The 22463-nt window shown below is 37.4% G+C and overlaps 2 protein-coding genes across 3 annotated transcripts in view; one reads left to right on the plus strand and one right to left on the minus strand.

Annotated features, from left to right (window-relative positions):
* LOC309653088 (uncharacterized protein) overlaps positions 1–22463 on the plus strand; it is a 372770-nt gene that overhangs the window by 244787 nt on the left and 105520 nt on the right. The gene's annotated exons all lie outside the window — the stretch shown is intronic.
* On the minus strand, positions 16225–22241 carry ITM2A (integral membrane protein 2A). Of its 2 annotated transcripts, XM_082447454.1 has the most exons (6): positions 21978–22238; positions 18384–18515; positions 17911–18108; positions 17563–17673; positions 17168–17318; positions 16225–17018 (listed from the first exon to the last, which is right to left on the minus strand). In XM_082447454.1, exons 1-6 carry the CDS (start codon positions 22086–22088, stop codon positions 16930–16932), a joined length of 792 nt encoding a protein of 263 aa, XP_082303580.1. In that variant the 5' UTR covers positions 22089–22238; the 3' UTR covers positions 16225–16929. The 2 variants fall into 2 exon arrangements, with proteins under 2 accessions (XP_082303580.1, XP_082303581.1); XM_082447455.1 differs by lacking the exon at positions 17563–17673 and having other exon boundaries at positions 21978–22241.

A 22463-nucleotide genomic window follows, 5' to 3' on the forward strand; every position in this document is an offset into this window, starting at 1 on the left:
AGGGAAAAAACCCCACATCAAGCAAGTAAGAGAGGCTGAGGCACAATCTCACCATAAACTCCACTCCTGCCATGGTCACCAACAATCAAGAGAGAACTCACAAACCCAACTCTCTCCCTGAGGAGCAAAGAGTTTGAATCCTGCATCTGGTGTCCCAACTTTAAAGACCTGAAGTTGACAGACAATCCCCCCAAATTTGCATCTAGCCTTGAAAGCCAATGGGGCTTGCATCCACAAGACCCACAAAATAACTAAGAAACAGTTCTTAAAGTGCTTGCACACATGGACTCATCTGACCCAGGGCCCAGCACAGAGAAAGCTGACTGAAAAAGAGGCTTTCTGTGAAAGAGACTTATTTGCTTATATTAAAGGTGAAATTAAAACATCAGACTGAAGGACAGGCATCTACTGAGCACACATCTGGGACCCTACTATAATAGTCACTAAAGATGGAAGCTGGTGGGTGACATCTTTGTGCTCTCCCTCTGCCTCCCTCCAGCTCACTGGTATCTCCCCAAAATGAACTTGTATCATTGTCTGGCACACCAATATGTGACTACCACCTAGGGTAAACCTCTAGATCACCTGGCTCTGGTGGCCAGTAGAAATTGTGTTAGTGAGTCCCACAGGACTGTAATAAATGGAGAAAGAGTTCTTAACTATATATCACCCTCAGGGCACAGCAGAGACACAACAGACTAAGACACCCAGTATTTCTGTGAATGAGGCCTATTAGCTTATCTTCATAACTGTATCCTGGGGGACAGGCCTCTAATTAAACACACATCTAAGGGCCAGCAATAATCTGCTCCAGAGACCTTAGATGGTAGGCGCTATTCTTGCACTCTCCATCGACCATGCTCCAGAATACTAATATCTCCTTGAAGGGGAGTTCCTACATATGCTTGGTGCCCCAGTTTTTGTGGCTGCTAGCCAGGAGAAACCCTTTGGTCCCCTGACTCTGGTGGTCAGTAGGGATTGTGTTCATGTGTTTAGTGGCATAGTAACAAATTAAAGAAACAGTTCTTAACTGCCTATCACCTCATGAATCAGGGGAGATGAAGAAGAAAGAAATGCCCATCTCCTAGTCTTCCCATGAAAGAGTTATACTTGCATATTTTAAAAGTTGCTGAATGAGGATCTGGCTTCCAATCGTCCTGAATCTAAGTGCTGACTGAAATCCTCCCCTTTGGGATACTGACAGGGCTTAGCACACCTCACAACTAAAAATAAAGTAGTCCACTTGGACAAGCACAATGATTTGAGATACACCCAAGATGCTGGGCAGGATTTAACCATAAGGTTCATTTCCTACATGAAAAAGAATTCAGAGTAATGATAGTAAAGATTATCAAAAATCTTGGAATTAGAATAGAGAAAATACAAGAAACATTAACAAGGACCAAGAAGAATTAAAGAGCAAACAAACAATGATCGACAACACAATAAATGAAATTAAAAATTCTCTAGAAGGAATCAAAAGTAGAATAACTGAGGCAGAAAAACAGATAAGTGACCTGGAAAATAAAATAGTGGAAATAACTACCACAGAGCAAAATAAAGAAAAACGAATGAAAAGAATTAAGGGCAGTCTCAAAGACCACTGGGACAACACTAAACACACCAACATTTGAATCATAGGGGTCCCAGAAGGAGAAGAGAAAAAGAAAGGGACTGAGAAAGTATTTGAAGAGATTATAGTTGAAAACTTCCATAATATGGGAAAGGGAATAGTTAATCAAGTCCAGGAAGCTCAGAGAAGCCTATACAAGATAAATCTAAGGAGAAACACGCCAAGACACATGTTAATCAAACTATCAAAAATTAAATACAAAGAAAAAATATTAAAAGCAGAAAGGGAAAAACAACAAATAACACGCAAGGGAATCCCCATAAGGTTAACAGCTGATCTTTCAGCAGAAACTCTGCAAGCCAGAAGGGAGTGGCAGGACATATTTAAAGTGATCAAATGGAAAAACCTACAACCAAGGTTACTCTAGGCAGCATGGATCTCATTCAGATTTGGTGCAGAAATTAAAACCTTTATAGACAAGCAAAAGTTAGAATTCAGCACCACCAAACCAGGTTTAAAACAAATGCTAAAGGAACTTCTTTAGGCAGAAAACACAAGAGAAGGAAAAGACCTACAATAACAAACCCCAAACAATGAAGAAAAGGGTAACAGGAACATACATATTGATAACTACCTTAAATGTAAATGGATTAAATGCTCCAACCAAAACACATAGACTGGCTGAATGGACACAAAAACAAGACCTGTATATATGCTGTCTACAAGAGACCCACTTCAGACCTAGGGACACATACAGACTGAAAGTGAGGGGACGGAAAAAGATATTCCCTGAAAATGGAAATCAAAAGAAAGCTGGAGTAGCAATTCTCATATCAGACAAAATAGACTTTAAAATAAAGACTATTACAAGAGACAAAGAAGGACACTATATAATGATCAAGGGATCGATCCAAGAAGATATAACAATTGTAAATATTTATTCACCAAATATAGGAGCACCTCAATACATAAAGCAAATGCTAACAGCCATAAAAGGGGAAATCAACAGTAAAATAATCATAGTAGGGGACTTAACACCCCACTTTCACCATTGGACAGATTATCCAAAATGAAAATAAAAAAAGAAACACAAGCTTTAAATGATACATTAAATAAGATGGATTTAATTGATATTTACAAGACGTTCCAACCAAAACAACAAAATACACTTTCTTCTCAAGTGCTTATAGAACATTCTCCAGGATAGATCATATTTTGGGTCACAAATCAAGCCTTGGTAAATTTAAGAAAATTGAAATCATATCAAGTATCTTTTCTGACCACAATGCTATGAGACTAGATAACAATTACAGGAAAAAAACTGTAAAAAATACAAGCACATGGAGGCTGCAATACACTACTAAATAACCAAGAGATCACTGAAGAAATCAAAGAGGAAATCAAAAATACCTAGAAACATATGACAATGAAAGCACAACAACCCAAAACTTATGGGATGCAGCAAAAGCAGTTCTAAGAAGGAAGTTTATAGCAATACAATCCTACTTCAAGAAACAAGAAAAATCTGAAATGAACAACCTAATATTATACCTAAAGAAATTAGAGAAAGAAGAACAAAAAGCCTCAAAGTTGGCAGAAGGAAAAAAACCATAAAGATTAAATCAGAAATAAATGAAAAAGAAATGAAGGAAATGATAACAAAGATCAGTAAAACTAAAAGCTGGTTCTTTGAGAAGATAAACTAAATTGATAAACCATTAGCTAGACTCAACAAGGAAAAAAGGGAGAAGACTCAAATCAAAAGAATTAGAAGTGAAAAAGGAGAAGTAACAACTGACACTGCAGAAATACAAACGATCATGAAAAATTACTACAAGCAACTCTATGCCAATAAAATGGACAACCTGGAAGAAATGGACAAATTCTTAGAAAAGCACAATGTTCCAAGACTGAACCAGGAAGAAATAGACAATATAAACAGACCAATCACAAGCACTGAAATTGAAACTGTGATTAAAAATCTTCCAACAAACAAAAGCCCAGGACCAGATGGCTTCACAGGAGAATTCTGTCAAACCATTAGAGAAGAGCTAACACCTATCCTTCTCAAACTCTTCCAAAATACAGAAGAGGGAGGAACACTCACAAAGTCATTCCACGAGGCCAACATCATCCTGATACCAAAACCAGACAAAGATGTCACAAACAAAGAAAACTACAGGCCAATATCATTGAGGAACATAGGCACAAAAATCCTCCACAAAATACTGGCAAACAGAATCCAACAGCAAATTAAAAGGATCATACACCATGGTCAAGTGGGGTTTACCCCAGTAATGCAAGGATTCTTCAATAGCCACAAATCAATCAATGTGATAAACCATATTAACAAATTGAAGGAGAAAAACCATATGATCATCTCAATAGATGCAGAAAAAGCTTTCAAGAAAATTGAACACCCATTTATGATAAAAACCCTCCAGAATGTAGGCATAGAGGGAACTTACCTCAACATAATAGGCAACATAAATGACAAACCCACAGCCAACATCTTTCTGAATTGTGAAAAACTGAAACCATTTCCACTAAGATCAGGAAAAAGACAAGGTTGCCCACTCTCACCACTATTATTCAACATAGTTTTGGAAGTTTTAGCCACAGCAATCAGAGAAGAAAAAGAAATAAAAGGAATCCAAATTCGAAAAGAAGAAATAAAGCTGTCACTGTTGGCAAATGACATGATATTACACATAGAGAATCCTAAATATGCTACCAGAAAACTACTAGAGCTAATCAATGAATTGGTAAAATAGGAGGATACAAAATTAATACACAGAAATCTCTTGCATTCCTATACACTAATGATGAAAAATCTGAAAGGGAAATTAAGGAAACACTCCCATTTACCACTGCATCAAAAAGAATAACATACCTGGGAATAAGCCTACCTAAGGAGACAAACGACCTGTATGCAGAAAACTGTAAGACACTGATGAAAGAAATTAAAGATGATACAAACAGATGGAAAGATATACCATGTTCTTGGATTGGAAGAATCAACATTGTGAAAATGGCTATACTACCCAAAGCAATCTATAGATTCAATGCAATCCCTATCAAACTACCAATGGCACTTTTCACAGAACTAGAGCAAAAAATTTCACAATTTGTATGGAAACACAGAAAACCCCAAATGGCCAAAGCAATCTTGAGAAAGAAAAACAGAGCTGGAGGAATCAGGCTCCCTGGCTTCAGACTATACTACAAAGCTACATTAATCAAAGCAGTATGGTTCTGGCACAAAAACAGAGATAGAGATCAATGGAACAGGATAGAAAGCCCAGAGCTGAACCCACACACATATAGTCACCTTATCTTTGATAAAGGAGGCAAGAATATACAATGGAGAAAAGAAGACTTTTGAGGCCGTTTCAATAAGTGGTGCTGGGAAAACTGGACAGCTACATGTAAAGGAATGAAATTAGAACATTCCCTAACACCATACACAAAAATAAACTCTAAATGGATTAAAGACCTAAATGTAAGAACAGACACTATAAAACTTTTAGTGGAAAACATAGGCAGGACACTCTTTGACATGAAACACAGCAACCTCTTTTTTGACCTACCTCCTAAAGTAGTGAAAATTAAAATAAAAATAAACAAATTGGACCTAATTAAACTTAAAATATTTTACACAGGAAAGGAAACCATAAACAAGATGAAAGACTACCCTCAGAATTGGAGAAAATATTTGCAAATGAGGTAACTAACAAAGGATTAGTCACCAATATATACAAGCAGATCATGGAGCTCAATATCAAAAAACAAAGAACCCAATCCAAAAATGGACAGAAGACCTAGATAGACATTTCTTTAAAGGAGACATACAGGTGGCCAACAAACACAAGAGAAGATGCTCAACATCGTTAGTTATTAGAGAATTGTAAATCAAACCTACAATGAAGTATCACCTCATACCAGTCAGAATGGCCATCATCCAAAAATCTACAAACAATAAATGCTGGAGAGGCTGTGGAGAAAAAAAGATACCCTCATACACTCTTGGTGATAATGTAAATTGATACAGCTACTGTGGAAAACAGTATGGAGGTTCCTTAAAAAACTAAAAATAGGAGTACCATATGACCCAACAATCCCACTACTGGGTATATACCCAGAGAAAACCATAATTCAAAAGAACACATGCACCCCAATGTTCATAGGAGCACTATTTACATTAGCCAGGACATAGAAGCAACCGAAATGTCCATCGACAGAGGAATGGATAAAGAAGTTGTGCTACATATATACAATGGAATATTACTCAGCCATAAAAAGGAATGAAATTGTGTCATTTGTAGAGATTTGGTTGGACCTAGAGAGTGTTATACAGAGTGAAGTAAGTCAGAAAGAGAAAAACAAATATCATATAATAACACATATATGTGGAATCCAGAAAAATTTTATAGATGATCTTATTTTCAAAGCAGAAATAGAGACATAGACATAGAGAACAAACATATGGATACCAAGGGGGAAACTGAGGGGAAGGTGGGATGAACTGAGAGAATGGTATTGACACATATATATTATTGATAAACTGATGGGAAATAGACAACTGATGGGAACATACTGCTTAGCACAGGGAACTCTACCTAATGCACTGTGGTAACCTAAATGGGAGGGAAGTCCAAATGAGAGGGCATATCTGTATGCATATGGCTAATTCATTTTGTGGTGCAGTGGAGGCTAACACAACATTGTAAGCCAACCATACTCCAATAAAAATTAATAAAAAAAAGTAATATAGGAGCATACATGAGAATTTATTCTATGGAATAGACCAAGAAGGATGAAATACACAACTGAATCAGGCCAAATTTATTGGTATGCATGCATTCATCTAGATTTGGTGACCCAATATATCAATTTGAGCACTGAAGAATGGTGCTAATTATCTTGTAGGTCAGTTAAAATGAAACTTAATAATGGTTTATAGTCAATTAAGTTGAAATGCCAGAACTTTCCTGGCATACTACAGAAGAAGAACTCTAGAGACTCAAGGAGATTGAAATGTTGGAATGGATATATAATGTGCAATACTCTAATCATATCCCCCACCAAGACATTAAGAATAATTAGTATTGGGCTTCCCTGGTGGCGCAGTGGTTGGGAGTCTGCCTGCCAATGCAGGGGACGTGGGTTTGAGCCCTGGTCTGGGAGGATCCCGCATGTCGCGGAGCGACTAGTCCCTTCAGCCACAACTGCTGAGCCTGCGCATCTGGAGCCTGTGCCCCGCAATGGGAGAGGCCGTGACAGTAGGAGGCCCACGCACCGTGATGAGGAGTGGCCCCCACTTGCTGCAGCTGGAGAAGGCCCTCGCACGGAAACAAAGACCCAGCACAGCCAAAAATAAATAAATAAATTAATTAAAAAAAATAATGAGTACTGGTGTGGTCAAGCCCAAGTGGCTTCTTTTAACTATCACAGACAAGGTGAAAGCAATTGATATATTAGATAAACCAAAACCACAGGGCTAGAACACTTATCAATGTATTTTGTTTCTCAGCATCCTCTGGTAATGGCTAATTCGTCATGCCATCCTTACGCATGAAATGGACAACCTATTAAAGTGATGCTTCATGCATTTAAGCAGAAAAAAATTGAGATTTTTGGGCCGCAACCTAACTTGAATGGTCATCCTGGAGTTTTTAGCCTTGTACTAAGTTTCCATTCCTGGGACTATTCACAGAATTGGAAACCTTTGGTTTAGAGAGGCTGGATGCATTTTATGAGAATCCCTGAAATGTAACCACAGTTGTATACTTTATTATTATTCACTCAATCTTTGTCCAGAGGTATCCATGTCCATTTACCAGGATGGCTGGATAAACAGGAAATACCCAGATTTTCTGGAAGTTATTGGACAACTAGTATAACCTCCGATCCTTATTGGTTCCCTGGTTCATGGAGTGAGAGTTATCGCAGGAAAGGGCACAATGGAATCACTAGAATTCTTCATACCCCAATTATCCTTATACCTTACCAAGACTGTAAACCAAAAGGGCAAGGAATTACAGAGTTTAGTACTATATCAAAGATACAAAAACGGTATTTCCTGCCACATTGCCATCTAATTTGATTTGACTGGGGGAAAAGCCAAATGTGTCTTAGAGAATGGCTGGGGATTACTGCAAATTTATTCAAGGTATGAGGCTAATTCCAGCTTTAGCTGTGAATGTGATGTCTTTGTTGAAGCAAATCAACACAGATACTGGCAGTTAATAGGCAGTCATTTCTATACCAAATCCCTTACTCCTCCCTCATTTTTTTCTGTAAGGTAAATCAGAAGCAGTTTGCCTTCATGTGGCCTTCACTTTCTTGTATTAGGCCTATATAATCTCCTCTGCTCTCTGTTAAAATTTCATCAGGAATGACTCTGATTGTGTTGATATCCTCCATAAATCATCATGCTGGTCCATTACATTAATGACATTATGCTAAGTAGACCTGGTGAAAGGAAAATAGCAACCATTAAAGGTGCCATAGTAAGACACATGCCTGTCAGAGACCTGTCTCATCTTTGGTATTTTCTAGGGATCCAGTGGCCTTAGACCTATCAGGATATCTTCTCTAAAGTGGGAAGCTATTATTGTTCCTTGAACTATCCAACATGAAGAAAGAGATACAATGATTGGTAGATCTTTTAGAGTTTTGGGGGAAACATACACCATATTTGGGCTTCCTGCTTCAACTAATTTACTAGGTAATGCATAAAGTTGTCAGTCTGCAGTATGCTCTAGAACAAGAAAAAACTGTAAAGTATATCTAGGCCCCAGTTTAAGTTGCTATGCCACTTGGGCCTTATAACCCAGCAGACACAATGATATTGAAAGTTTCTGTGGCAAAGATACTATAGGAAAATCACAGTGTCAACTCCTAAGATTCTGGTGTAAGGCTATGCTGTCTTCTGAGAACTACTTTCAATTTGAAATATCACCCGTCTTTTTAACAGGCCTGGTAGAGACTAAATGCATTACTATGGAACACCAAGGGGCTATGAAACTCAAACTTCTCATCAGAAAATTAATATTATCTGGTGGAGCTCTTGAGGGCTGGGTTGGCTGGAGCTCAGGCTCTACATTGTTGAGTCAGCACCGGCCCCACGAGCTGAGGTGTCGGCCCAGCCATTTTGCACTAGGGAATCGGGTCTGACGTGCCGGGTGTGATGCCTCTGCATGCGGAACCCTAGGAGCAAGTGAAATTAGACAAAGCACAAATGAACAAAAGGAGTGGTCAGGCTGCCACTTTCTAAAGAAGAGGATGTGTCACCAATAACTGCCATTGGAATTTCCACCCGGGCAGATGGTCCACCAGCTATGCAGTGAGGACGCTACTTGCAAGGGGTCAGCTGGCTGCATGTGAGAAGATTCCCCACCTCTGACCAACTTCAGAATTGTTTACCACTGGAGGAAGTGTCCTGATATGGTTTTCATCTGTATAACTGCCAGGAGTCAGGGCTGAGCCTCTGAGGTGGGAGAGCCAAGTTCAGGACACTGGTCCACAAGAGACCTCCCAGCTCCACGTAATATCAAACGGCAAAAATCTCCCAGAGATCTCCATCTTATGGCCAAGACCCAGCTCCACTCAACGACCAGCAAGTTACAGTGCTGGACACCCTATGCCACACAACTAGCAAGGCAGGAACACAACTGCATCCATTAGCAGAGAGGCTGCCTAAAATCATAAGAAGGCCACAGGTATCCCAAAACACACCACCAGATGTAGACCTGCAAACCAGAAAGACAAGATCCAGCTTCAACCACCAGAACACAGGCACTAGTCCCCTCCACCAGAAAGCCCACACAACCCACTAAACCAACCTTAGCAACTCGGGTCAGACACCAAAAACAACAGGAACTATGAACCTGCAGCCTGTGAAAAGGAGAACCCAAACATAGTAAGGTAAGCAAAATGAGAAGACAGAGAAACACACAGCAGATGAAGGAGCGAGGCAAAAACCCACTAGAACTAACAAATGAAGAGGAAATAGGCAGTCTACTTGAAAAAGAATTCAGAATAATGATAGTAAAGATGATCCAAAATCTTGGAAATAGAATGGAGAAAACACAAGAAACGTTTAACAAGGACTTAGAAGAACTAAAGAGCAAACAAACAGTAATGAACAACACAATAAATGAAACTAAAAATTCTCTACAAGGGATCAACAGCAGAATAACTGAGGCAGAAGAACGGATAAATGACCTGGAAGATAAAATAGTGGAAATAACTACTGCAGAGCAGAATAAAGAACAAAGAATGAAAAGAACTGAGGACAGTCTCAGAGACCACTGGGACAACACTAAATGCACCAACATTTGAATTATAGGGATCCCAGAAGAAGAAGAGAAAAAGAAAGGGACTGAGAAAATATTTGAAGAGATTATAGTTGAAAACTTCCCTAATATGGGAAAGGAAATAGTTAATCAAGTCCAGGAAGCACAGAGAGTCCCATACAGGATAAATCCAAGGAGAAACATGCCAAGATACATATTAATCAAACTATCAAAAATTAAATACAAAGAAAAAATATTAAAAGCAGCAAGGGAAAAACAACAAATAACACACAAGGGAATCCCCTTAAGGTTAACAGCTGATCTTTCAGCAGAAACTCTGCAAGCCAGAAGGGAGTGGCAGGACATATTTAAAGTGAAGAAACGGAAAAACCTACAACCAAGATCACTCTACCCAGCAAGGATCTCATTCAGATTTGATGGAGAAATTAAAAACCTTACAGACAAGCAAAAGGTAAGAGAATTCAGCACAACCAAACCAGCTTTACAAATATGTTATAGGAACTTCTCGAGGCAGGAAACACAAGAGAAGGAAAACACCTACAATAACAAACCCGAAACAATTAAGAAAATGGTAATAGGAACATACATATCGATAATTACCTTAAATGTAAATAGATTAAATGCTCCAACCAAAAGACAGACTGACTGAATGGATACAAAAAAAAAGACCCATATATATGCTGTCTACAAGAGACCCACTTAAGACCTAGGGACACATACAGACTGAAAGTGAGGGGATGGAAAAAGATATTCCATGCAAACGGAAATCAAAAGAAAGCTGGAGTAGCAATTCTCATATCAGAAAAAATAAACTTTAAAACAAAGACTATTACAAGAGACAAAGAAGGACACTACATAATGATCAAGGGATCAATCCAAGAAGAAGATATAACAATGGTGAATATTTATGCACCCAACATAGGAGCACCTCAATACATAAGCAAACACTAACAGCCATGAAAGGGGAAGTTGACAGTAACACAGTCATAGTAGGGGACTTTAACACCACACTTTTACCAATGGACAGATCATCCAAAATGAAAGTAAATAAGGAAACACAAGCTTTAAATGATACATTAAACAAAATGGACTTAATTGATATTTATAGGACATTCCATCCAAAAACAACAGAATACACTTTCTTCTCAAGTGCTCATGGAATATTCTCCAGGATAGATCATATCTTGGGTCACAAATCAAGAGTTCGTAAATTTAAGAAAATTAAAATCGTATCAAGTATCTTTTCTGACCATAAAGCTATGAGACTAGATATCAATTACAGGAAAAAATCTGTAAAAAATACAAACACATGGAGGCTAAATAATACACTACTTAATAATCAAGAGATCACTGAAGAAATCAAAGAGGAAATCAAAAAGTACCTAGAAACAAATGACAATGAAAACACGACGACCCAAAACCTATGGGATGCAGCAGAAAAGTTCTAAGAGGGAAGTTTATAGCAATACAGTCCTACCTAAAGAAACAAGAAACATCTCAAATAAACAACCTAACTTTGCACCTAAAGCAATTAGAAAAAGAAGAAGAAAAACAACAACAAAAAACCCCCAGTATTAGCAGAAGGAAAGAAATCATAAAGATCAGATCACAAATCAATGAAAAAGAAATGAAGGAAACGATAGCAAAGATCAATAAAGCTAAAAGCTGGTTCTTTGAGAAGATAAACTAAATTGATAAACCATTAGCCAGACTCAACAAGAAAGAAAAGGGAGAAGACACAAATCAATAGAATTAGAAATGAAAAAGGAGAAGTAACAACTGACACTGCAGAAATACAAAGGATCATGAGAGATTACTACAAGCAACACTATGCCAATAAAATGGACAACCTGGAAGAAATGGACAAATTCTTAGAAATGCACAACCCTCCGAGACTGAACCAGGAAGAAATAGAAAATATGAACAGACCAATCACAAGCACTGGAATTGTAACTGTGATTAAAAATCTTCCAACAAACAAAAGCCCAGGACCAGAAGGCTTCACAGGCGAAATCTATCAAACATTTAGAGAAGAGCTAACACCTATCCTTCTCAAACTCTTCCAAAATATAGCAGAGGGAGGAACACTCCCAAACTCATTCAATGAGGCCACCATCACCCTGATACCAAAACCAAACAAAGATATAGCAAAGAAAGGATACTATAGGCCAATATCACTGATGAACATAGATGCAAAAATCCTCAACAAAATACTAGCAAACAGAATCCAACAGCACATTAAAAGGATCATACACCATGATCAAGTGGGGTTTATCCCAGGAATGCAAAGATTCTTCAAAACAGGCACATCAAAGAATGTGATACACCATATTAACAAACTGAAGGAGAAAAACCATATGATCATCTCAATAGATGCAGAGAAAGCTTTTGACAAAATTCAACACCCATTTATGAGAAAAACCCTCCAGAAAGTAGGCAAAGAGCGAACTTACCTCAACACAATAAAGGCCATAAATTACAAACCCACAGCAAACATCGTTCTCAATGGTGAAAAACTGAAACCATTTCCAGTGAGATCAGGAACAAGGCAAGGTTGCCCACTCTCACCACAATTATTCATCATAGATTTGGAAGTTTTAGCCACAGCCATAAGAGAAGAAAAAATAATAAAAAAGAAATCAAATTGGAAAAGAAGAAGTAAAGCTGTCACTGTTTGCAGATGACATGATACTATACATAGAGAATCCTAAAGATGCTAGCAGAAAACTACTAGAGCTAATCAATGAATTTGGTAAAGTAGCAGGATACAAAATTAATGCACAGAAATCTCTTGCATTCCTATACACTAATGATGAAAAATCTGAAAGTGAATTTAAGAAAACACTCCCATTTACCATTGCAACAAAACAATAAATATCTAGGAATAAACCTACCTAAGGAGACAAAAGACCTGTAGGCAGACAATTATAAGGCACTGATGAAAGAAATTAAAAATGATACAAATAGATGGAGAACTATACCATGCTCTTGGACTGGAAGAATCAACATTGTGAAAATGGCTATACTACCCAAAGCAATCTACAGGTTCAATGCCATCCCTGTGAAACTACCACTGGCATTTTTCACAGAACTAGAACAAAAAATTTCACAATTTGTATGGAAACACAAAAGACCCCGAATAGCCAAAGCAATCTTGAACAAGAAAAACGGAGCTGGGGGAATCAGGCTCCCTGACTTCAGACTATACTACAAAGCTATAGTAATCAACACAGTATGGTATTGGCACAAAAACAGAAATATAGATCAATGGAACAGGATAGAAAGCCCAGAGATAAACCCACGCACATATGGTGACCTTATCTTTGATAAAGGAGGCAAGAATATACAGTGTGGAAAAGACAGCCTCTTCAATAAGTGGTGCTGGGAAAAGTGGACAGGTACATGTAAAAGTATGAAATTAGAACACTCCCTAACACCATACACAAAAATAAACTCAAAATGGATTAAAGACCTGAATTTAAGGCCAGACACTATCAAACTCTTAGAGGAAAACATAGGCAGAACACTCTATGACACAAATCACAGCAAGATCCTTTTTGACCCACCTCCTAGAGAAATGGAAATAAAAACAAAAATAAACAAATGGGACCTAATGAAACTTAAAAGCTTTTGCACAGCAAAGGAAACCATAAACAAGACCAAAAGACAACCCTCAGAATGGGAGAAAATATTTGCAAATGAAGCAACTGACAAAGGATTAATCTCCAAAATTTACAAGCAGCTCATGCAGCTCAATAAAAAAAAAACAACCCGACCCAGAAATGGGCAGAAGACCTAAAGAGACATTTCTCCAGATAAGATATATAGATTGCCAACAAACACATGAAAGAATGCTCAACCTCATTAATCATTAGAGAAATGCAAATCAAAACTACAGAGAGATATCATCTTACACCGGTCAGAATGGCCATCATCAAAAAATCTACAAACAATAAATACTGGAGAGGGTGTGGAGAAAAAGGAAAGCTCGTGCACTGTTGGTGGGAATGTAAATTGATACAGCCACTATGGAGAACAGTATGGAGGTTCCTTAAAAAACTAAAAATAGAACTACCATACGACCCAGCAAGCCCACTACTGGGCATATACCCTGAGAAAACCATAATTCAAAAAGAGTCATGTACCAAAATGTTCATTTCAGCTCTATTTACAATAGCCAGGACATGGAAGCAACCTAAGTGTCCATCAACAGATGAATGGATAAAGAAGATGTGGCACATATATACAATGGAATATTACTCAGACATAAAAAGAAATGAAATTGAGTTATTTCTAGTGAGGTGCATGGACATAGAGTCTGTCATACAGAATGAAGTAAGTCAGAAAGAGAAAAACAAATACCGTATGCTAACACATATATATGGAATCTAAAAAAAAAGAGGTTATGAAGAACCTAGGGGCAGGACAGGAATAAAGACACAGGTGTAGAGAATGGACTGGAGGACACGTGGAGGGTTCATAGATCAACTCTTAGATAAATAACTGCCTGCTTCTCTGGTTGATACAAATCCTGGGTTCTGAGTGGACAAATGATGGAACAACTAGTGTCTGTCACATATTAATTCCTCACAGATTCCAAAATCAGGTTTTCCTTCAGTTATACTTTTAGTGTTTCTGAGGTCTTTCTATTTTTCAAAATATTTCTTGGTAGTGAAAATTTAGGAGAAGTTCCATCTGGGGGACTGTAGCAACTAGGACTTTTGTTTTATTTTTTCATTAGCCATTTTACCAACACAATGTGATAAACAGTGTATCTCACAGCATGGAACTTCCTTTAGGATCCTGTTCTTTTACACACTAGGATATCTTGGCATTGTATTCTCTAACTTGTGTGAATGTCACCTTTAAACTTATTGTAAATTTGGCTGTGGTTTAATAGTTATTCATGTAAGAAAATCCTGCCTCCAATTACTCTTTTATTTCTGTTTTTCTTTTTCACTATTCTCACCTATCTACACTTCCAGACAAACCTTCAGATAATTTTGTCAAGTTCCAAAAGCCATTCTTTGGGAATTTTGATTGGAATGGGGTTAAACCAATAAATTTAACTGGGAAACAATTTATTTATTTGTAATCCTCTTTCTTCCCTTTCCATTCACTCAACTCTTTTGTATCTCTTAATTATGTTTTATGGTTTTCTTCATAATAAATCCATAAATTTCTTGTTCTGTGCTATTTTATGTCCCTTTTGCTATTATGAATAAAATATTTTTCACCTGTTTGTATTACTTTTTTAATTGGTTGTTGGTGATATAAAGAAAAGCCTTTGGCATTTGCTTATATTATACAGAATCTTCTTACTGATTTTCAAAGCTTTCAATTAATCCACTAATGTGTTATATGTAAAATCCCATGGGGTAATAAACATAATTTCATCACCTTTTAAAAATTGCTACTTGTTATTTGTTTCACATATTATGCATTGACCTCAATGTCTAAAACAACATTGAATAGCTACAATAACCAGCATCCTTTCTTGAATATCATCTTTAGTCATGATGCTATTTAAGATAAAAATGTAAAAACCATATCTCCCTTTTCCTAATTTTTATACTTTTATACAAGGAGTGGGTGTATAATTTTATCGAATTCCTTCTGAATATTCTCATTCTCTATTAGGAACCAGTTCTTGAATTTTTCAGCTACTGTTATTATTTTCTAATTATTGCATGTTTTTTTTCCATTTTAAAGGTTTGTGTTATTGCTTTATTTCTAAATTCTTGAAAAATATTTAGTTAATGTATTTTCTTTTTTTTAAAATAGAGTATTTAAGGCTATGGATTTGACTGGGTACAGTTTTAGCTACCAAAATTAATCAACAATCACTACCAGCAGGTGATCAGTGATATCAGGAACAATTTTTAACCTAACACAAGAGAAAGTGTCTAAAGTACTGGCGCCCTTTGTATGGAGTTTATACTCTTAGAGTAGAGATCACAGTATGTGAAGTTATTAAAAGTCATCAACATCTTATCCAAGGTTAGTTCTTAGTGACCTATTGTAGCTGTATATGACTGTTTAAATTTTTATGAAAAAGGAAGCACATTAAAGGTTTGAAATTCCTGTGGTCCTGAAGGCTTTTAACAAATAGTTGAATTTACATGTAAGCTAATTATGGGGTCTTTATAAAAGAGTAATTGATATAATATCAAAAGAGGGGTAAAATATGAGATTATAAAATGTAAATGTGTAGAGGTGGGAGTAAAGGCAAAGCGAGGCTCATAATTGTAGATTTATTGCAGGTACACCAAAGCTAAATAAGTAATGTAAATTGTTCATATGAAGTATCCCTCAAATGAAAACCAGTGGTTGAATATGGTAAAATTTATTATATGGTTGTAGAATTCATACAACCTAAATTCCTTATAGCATTCAGCACTTACACAGTTTTGTGGAGTTCACAATACAGTTTTCAGTGAGAAAGAATCATTGCATTAGTGAAAATGACTTCTTTATGAAAGTTTTTTACATATAAATCAGACCTATTACAGAGCACCTGACAGAAATGCAAAGATTTAATTTCTAAATTCAGGAAAGTTGCACAAAATGGAAAACAAAATGAAACTTAACAATGTTAAGCAATTTGACATGTTTTACACAAAAAAGTCAAAAACAATTTTAAATATTTTAAATTTAGAACATGTTCTACCATATGATTAAAGAGCTTACTTAAACACACACACACACACACACACACACACACACACACACGATGGAATTCATTGTCAGGGTGTTAGCTGACACATTCATGCTGCTTTCAGAAATCTAAACCCTATAAATTCAAAAGAAAGACATTAGAATTATTTCATTTCAGTTTCAAACAACAAGCAATGCCAATTAAATTAAAAATTGACAAGAGCTTGCAGTTGTTAGTAGGTTTTTTTTTCTTTTTAATATAAGCCATAGAGTAAATGCATGAGTAAATATCTTGAGTATCCCACACACTTTAATGTTGAAGTCATATTATAAATCTCCGACTTCCTGTTACTAAGTGTACTCATTTTCTGTTGCCTCTTACTCTTGACAGATCTTGGTCTCAACAATAAATTCGTTGGGGAAGTGTCTAATCTTCCAGCACTTATCAATGGCACGTTTGTTGAAACCTGTGAGGAAATGCACAATACAAATGGCTTTTTCATTTTTGTGTAAATAAAAATATATCTAGATTTGCTCTCTACTTTCCCCATACTCCACCCTTACTCTCCTTCACTGTCTCAACAACACAGGGTGAAGGAAGAAATAAATTGCCTACCCAGCAAGAGGTCTCTTCTGCGAAGGCGGAAGGACTTGCGGTTGTTGCAAAGTTGATAAATAAATATACCAAGGTTACTAACATCACGAATCTCCTCCACAGCAACCAGGTCTTCACGAACCACGTAGGTGTGAGGCAGGTATTTGCCACTCTAAAAAATTTTTTTAAAAGATTGAAAGAGAAATTCTTAAAAACGCTATTTAATTTCTCACCTATAGCAGATATACTTTTTAAATAGACTTTATTTTTAGAGCAGTTTTACGTTCACAGAATATTTTTTATTTGAAAATTATTTTAGTGAAATGGAATGTTTTGGCTCAAATAATTAATTTTTAAAATGAGGAAGCAATTATTTGTAATTGCTTATATAAAAAGTTGACATCCAAAATACATACTGCCAGTTTGCCAAAGAGCTCCACTAGATTCTTTGGAGGCATAACAATGGAGGTATTGAGGGGCATCAGATAGCAGCTCCCCAGCAGCAAATCCAGGTAAGCAGTCATGCCCTGTTAGGGAGGGGGAAAATGTTAGGTATGATACAGAGAGTATCAATGTTGCAGGTTTTCCAATGACCATTAGAACAAGTAGTTACAACCTTTCAAAATCAACTAATGTATACTCAATAGCAAAAGAATGAAAAAGGCTTTGCTGCAAAAAGTTGTATATTTATGAACAGATTTAATACCAATAAACTTACGAAAAAAAAGAAAATTCAGAAATACCTATAAGAATGAGAAACCCACCTTTTCAAAGTCGTGAATAATTGCTGCAGGGTCACTATCAGAGAAACTGGGGACAGGCACATCAATAATTGCGATGTTGTCATCCTCACGAATGTCAGCCTCTTCCGTCACAGGCAGGAAGTAGGGCTCTCCTCCTTGGAGGGAATTTGCAGGGTCCTCAGAATCAAAGAAGCACATCTCTCCACGGTAGATGGTACTCTAAAAGACAAAAAGGGAGAATCAAAACTTTCTAACACTCACTACCATGACATTTGAATCATTTCTCAAACTCATATCAGTTCGTTGTCCTGTTTATCAAGCTGAGGATTATTGATTACAATTATCACCATGAAGACAAATCAATTTTATACCAAAAGTTAATTTGAAAACTTTCCCTAAATCTTCATTTATCTGGGGACCATCACAGAATTATTTGTCTTCGCTAAATGTATAGCAATTAGTAATCCAAAAATAATAACTTTCATTAATATTACCTTGGGCATGAAGTACTTGTAAATGCAGGCTCCACCAACAATAAGTCCTGCCAAGATGAATGAAAGGCCTAAGAGAGTAAGCATACATCTCCCAGAGGAGCCCTCTTTTTCCTTGGCGGCAACTCGGAGTTCCTATTTATTAAAAAGCAAGATCAAAAACAAAAAAAACAGATTGTGCTTTTAGACACATAGTTGCTTTTGTGTACAATTTATCTCCCTTGAAACCCAAGATGTTTTAAAAAGATGTTAATTCACCCTAGCCTAAAATAATTTCAAGACACTTTCTGATGTTTAATAGATGTGAAAATCTCCAATTTATAATAACCTTTTTCTGGCATTTCCAAATCCAAATATAGATATAAAGTTATTTCAAAGTATACACTTCTAAAATCAGCTGAAAATAACCATTCATTTATGCAATAAGTTATCCTCTTTAAATAAATGGAAGCCATTACTTTTTGGACTTGTACAGTGATATAATCACTAACTTTCTGGAATACAACTGTTTCTTTAGTATTTTTTGTACATCAACTTGTTTGCCAAATTAGAGGTGAATTAATACCCTTTGGCTTATTAACTGATTTTCAAAAAGCTGTTTTTTGAAAATTAACTTTTATAGGAAGGAGTTCTATAAAGTAGGTATATACCATTTCCCCCTATTTTAGAAATTAAAATATTGAAGATGAGACCTATTTCATAATATTCTTAATTTTAATGAGAAATTAGGCTTCCTAATATCACCCAATATTCTATGGATGTGCATTGCTTGAATGAAATAACGTTTTTTAAGTTCTGGGCAAAACACTAGATTTAAAGTACAGTCATAGCTAGGCACAAAGCTTTGAGTGTAACAGTGACTGTAAAATTCTGTTAAATCCATAATTTGTTTAGTAATTGGAACAAGGGACTCCAAAGCAAACAAGTAATCAATTAACTCTGTACTCTTCTCAGGGCAGTGGACCAAGGGGCCCTCCAATCTCATTCTTTTATGTCACAATATGCCCTAAGCAGCAGTATTACTGAAGGGTATAATGAATGAAGTCAGCAAGTCTATTCTCTGATAATCAGAGGGTAAATCATTCAGACTGGTATGTAAATAGAATTGTTTTAAGTCTTTCAGGCCATTAGAGGTTTTCCATAACTACTTAGTGCTAATTAAACTTTAATTAATTTGGTGAAAGCAAATACATAGATTCTAAGGAGAGGCAATCATTTCACAAATGGCTTCAAAAAATGATTTCTCTTTAAAATTCAAAGAAATTTGGTATTCACATTTTCTTAGCTACATTTACTTAAGTTCAAACCCTCCATTAATACTCTATAAGCCTTGAAGGTTTTCCTTGTCCTAATAATTTCCAGAAATTTAAAATAATTTTTATTTAAAAAATAACCTAAGATTAACACTACAAAGACTATAAATTATGATTGTGAATCCCTGTAATCTAGAGCTAAGGGCTTAGAAATTATACTTTGGATGATTAAATTGAGGCCCAGAAAAATGAAGTGACTTTCCTAAAAGTCACAAAAATGACTTAGTTCAAAATTCTCAAAGGAATTAATTTATTTATTTTTTCTTGTCATTGAGATACGAGAAGAGCAATCTGCACTGCAATTTCATTTTTCCTTCCAATATTTCAGGGATTTTATTATTAAGCAAGATCTAAGTATTAGAGTGTCAATTTCCCACCATAGTAGGCAAGATATGGAAAAAATCTAAGTGCCCATGGATGGATGATGGACTAGGAATAAGGATTTTTTTTTCATTTAAATTTGCCAAACTTCAGTGTGGTAGGGACTGTCACTTACCACAGCTCATTTCCCTCTGAACTGTATTTTAAAGTCATTGTACACAACCTCCGACATACTATTTTGTTGTGTTCAATTTCTGATGAGCTGATCAATACATGACAATATAATGTGCCAAGTACTATTAAATCAGTGTCTTATGGTGGCCAGGTCAGGATCCTGTCGTATGCTTATTTTTGTTTATTCCTCATAACACCTCAGGCCTGGTAGAAGTATTGCTTGCATATTAACTGAATTCAACAAGTCATGGAGTTTGTGGTGATGAGGGAAAAAAAAGGATTATTGTGTGGCTATATTTAACTACTGGCATCTAATTAGACCTCCCCCCAAAAATCTGGCCATATTTCCCTTACAAAGTAAGTAGGACAATTACATATTTGAACTTCTATCATTTAATCAAAACCTCAAAAATGCAAGGGGGTGTTTTTAAGTTCTGAAATGTGTAATATACAACAGCTAGTTTGATTGCTGGGTTAACTATTGAAAGTTTCCATGATAAAAATTTTGCAACAGCTCATTAGCTTTTCAAATTGTGGGCATAATCAGTTTTACTACATGGATTCTCGTTTCACTCAGAGATCTTTTCAAATCTCCACTCTGAACACAAAAGTTTAAACTTTATAGAGAGAACAAGACAAGTTAGGGCAGATTTGCAAGCTCCAACAATGCACAGATTTTGTATAACAGGAAAAAAAAAATACGATTGTGCCTTTTAACATTGAAATTTTACTGAGGAAAATGAGGAGTAGTTTACAAACACTGAAAACGTGTTAGATGTTTAAAGGAGATAGAAATTGGACTAAATGAACAATGGCTAACATTTTTTGGGGGAAAATTCCCCCAATTCCTGGCAGTGCTAGAAGATTAAATTACAAGGTCCGACTTGCTTCAGATCTTTCTGTGGGGGAGGGTGGGCAGAGGGGATATCACTCAAAAAGGAAGTACTGTACTAAAAAGAAAAACAAAAGAGAAAAACAAAAACCCTCAAAATTTCTTTTACGGAAGAAGAGTGTTTTCTTTGGGAAATGCCACTCTGAAAACATACAAGGCTCTTGCAATTGCAGTAAGAGGGCACAGTGAACATCTCAAAATCTAATTAAGACCAACTTCAGTTTTGACAGCTCCTTTACCGAATGCTTAACACCGCCTGTGACCAGGGAGAAACTGAAAATATACACGGGCGGGCACAGACACACACTTGCCCCAACACATACCGCATCGAGTCAAAGTTGCCCTTTGCCCCCCGCCCCATCTGCACAAACACTCAGGGATCCTAGAAAGCCTTAAGATGCATAGAACTTCATACACGTCGAAAGGAAAGAAAGAAGAGTTAAATCTCGTGTCCTTGCTCACCCTGCTTGTCCGCTCCGCCCCTGTGGAAGATGTGTGTGCCCCTGGAGCTGACCGGGTGACGTGCCTCTCTTTGATCTCTAGCTACCCACATGTTCCCCAGGAGAAGGTGACATCTGGTCCCAAGAGTTCTCCTCAAACTCCCTCGAACATCCCTCCGCGATGTACAACGTGAGCTGGGACCCACGGAACGTGGCGCGACGCACGGAGATGCTAAGGGATGTGGGGAGCCGCAAGCGGAAGGTGGTGCGAATGGACAGAATCGGGGTGACCGGGCAAACCCAACAGACAGCGCAGAGAGCACCGCCGGAAACACAGGAACTCCGCAGCAGCTTTCATTTTGTCCTTTCCCACCTTTCCCCTTCCTTCCCCCCAAACCACCCCCACCCCACCTTCCCGACCTTAGCAGGCAGTCAGGGGTGGAATGGGAATTGCTACCTTGCCGGTCAGGATCTGAGCTCGGACCGTACGGCTTACTAGGGCCTCCACGTCTTGCTGCGCCTCCTCTTTTTGCACCGCTGTGGGTGTGTTGAAGGCGATTTTCACCATGGTGAATCTTCGGGCTGCGCGGTAAGGCGCTGCTCGAATCAGTGTCCTGGGCTGCAGGTTGGAAGAGGAGAAGATCGCGCTAGCCCTAGCTGCACCTTCTTTCTCCTCGTCTGCTTTTACACTACTGCAAGCCCAGGTCTGGGTATACTTATGACGCAGTCCCAAGCTGGGTGGGAGACCGTGGGCGGGCCCAAGCAGGGGCCGAGGGAGGAGCGGGAGGGGGTCCAAGTGCTGGAATGGGAGTGGGAGTTGCCAGTGGGAGGAGAGAAACTGGGTGGAGCCAGTGGACTGGGACTGAAAACTCCTCACCTGCACTCCAGGCGTGCTCCCACCTCGCTCTCTGCTCCCTCAGATAAGAGCAAGATAGGAAGGAAG

The sequence above is a fragment of the Balaenoptera physalus genome (assembly GCF_965194825.1).
Source record: "Balaenoptera physalus genome assembly, chromosome: X".
NCBI classification, from domain to species: Eukaryota; Metazoa; Chordata; class Mammalia; order Artiodactyla; family Balaenopteridae; genus Balaenoptera; species Balaenoptera physalus.

What these genes read in the sequence shown, in the direction of transcription:
- ITM2A (XM_082447454.1), bottom strand. Translation starts at nt 22,088, where the DNA reads ATGGTGAAAATCGCCTTCAACACACCCACAGCGGTGCAAAAAGAGGAG. An exon ending in CTCAGATCCTGACCGGCAAG is followed by an intron (nt 18,516 to 21,977) that starts GTAGCAATTCCC and finishes TTTAATAAATAG; the next exon opens with GAACTCCGAGTTGCCGCCAA. An exon ending in TTATTCACGACTTTGAAAAG is followed by an intron (nt 17,674 to 17,910) that starts GTGGGTTTCTCA and finishes CCTCCCTAACAG; the next exon opens with GGCATGACTGCTTACCTGGA.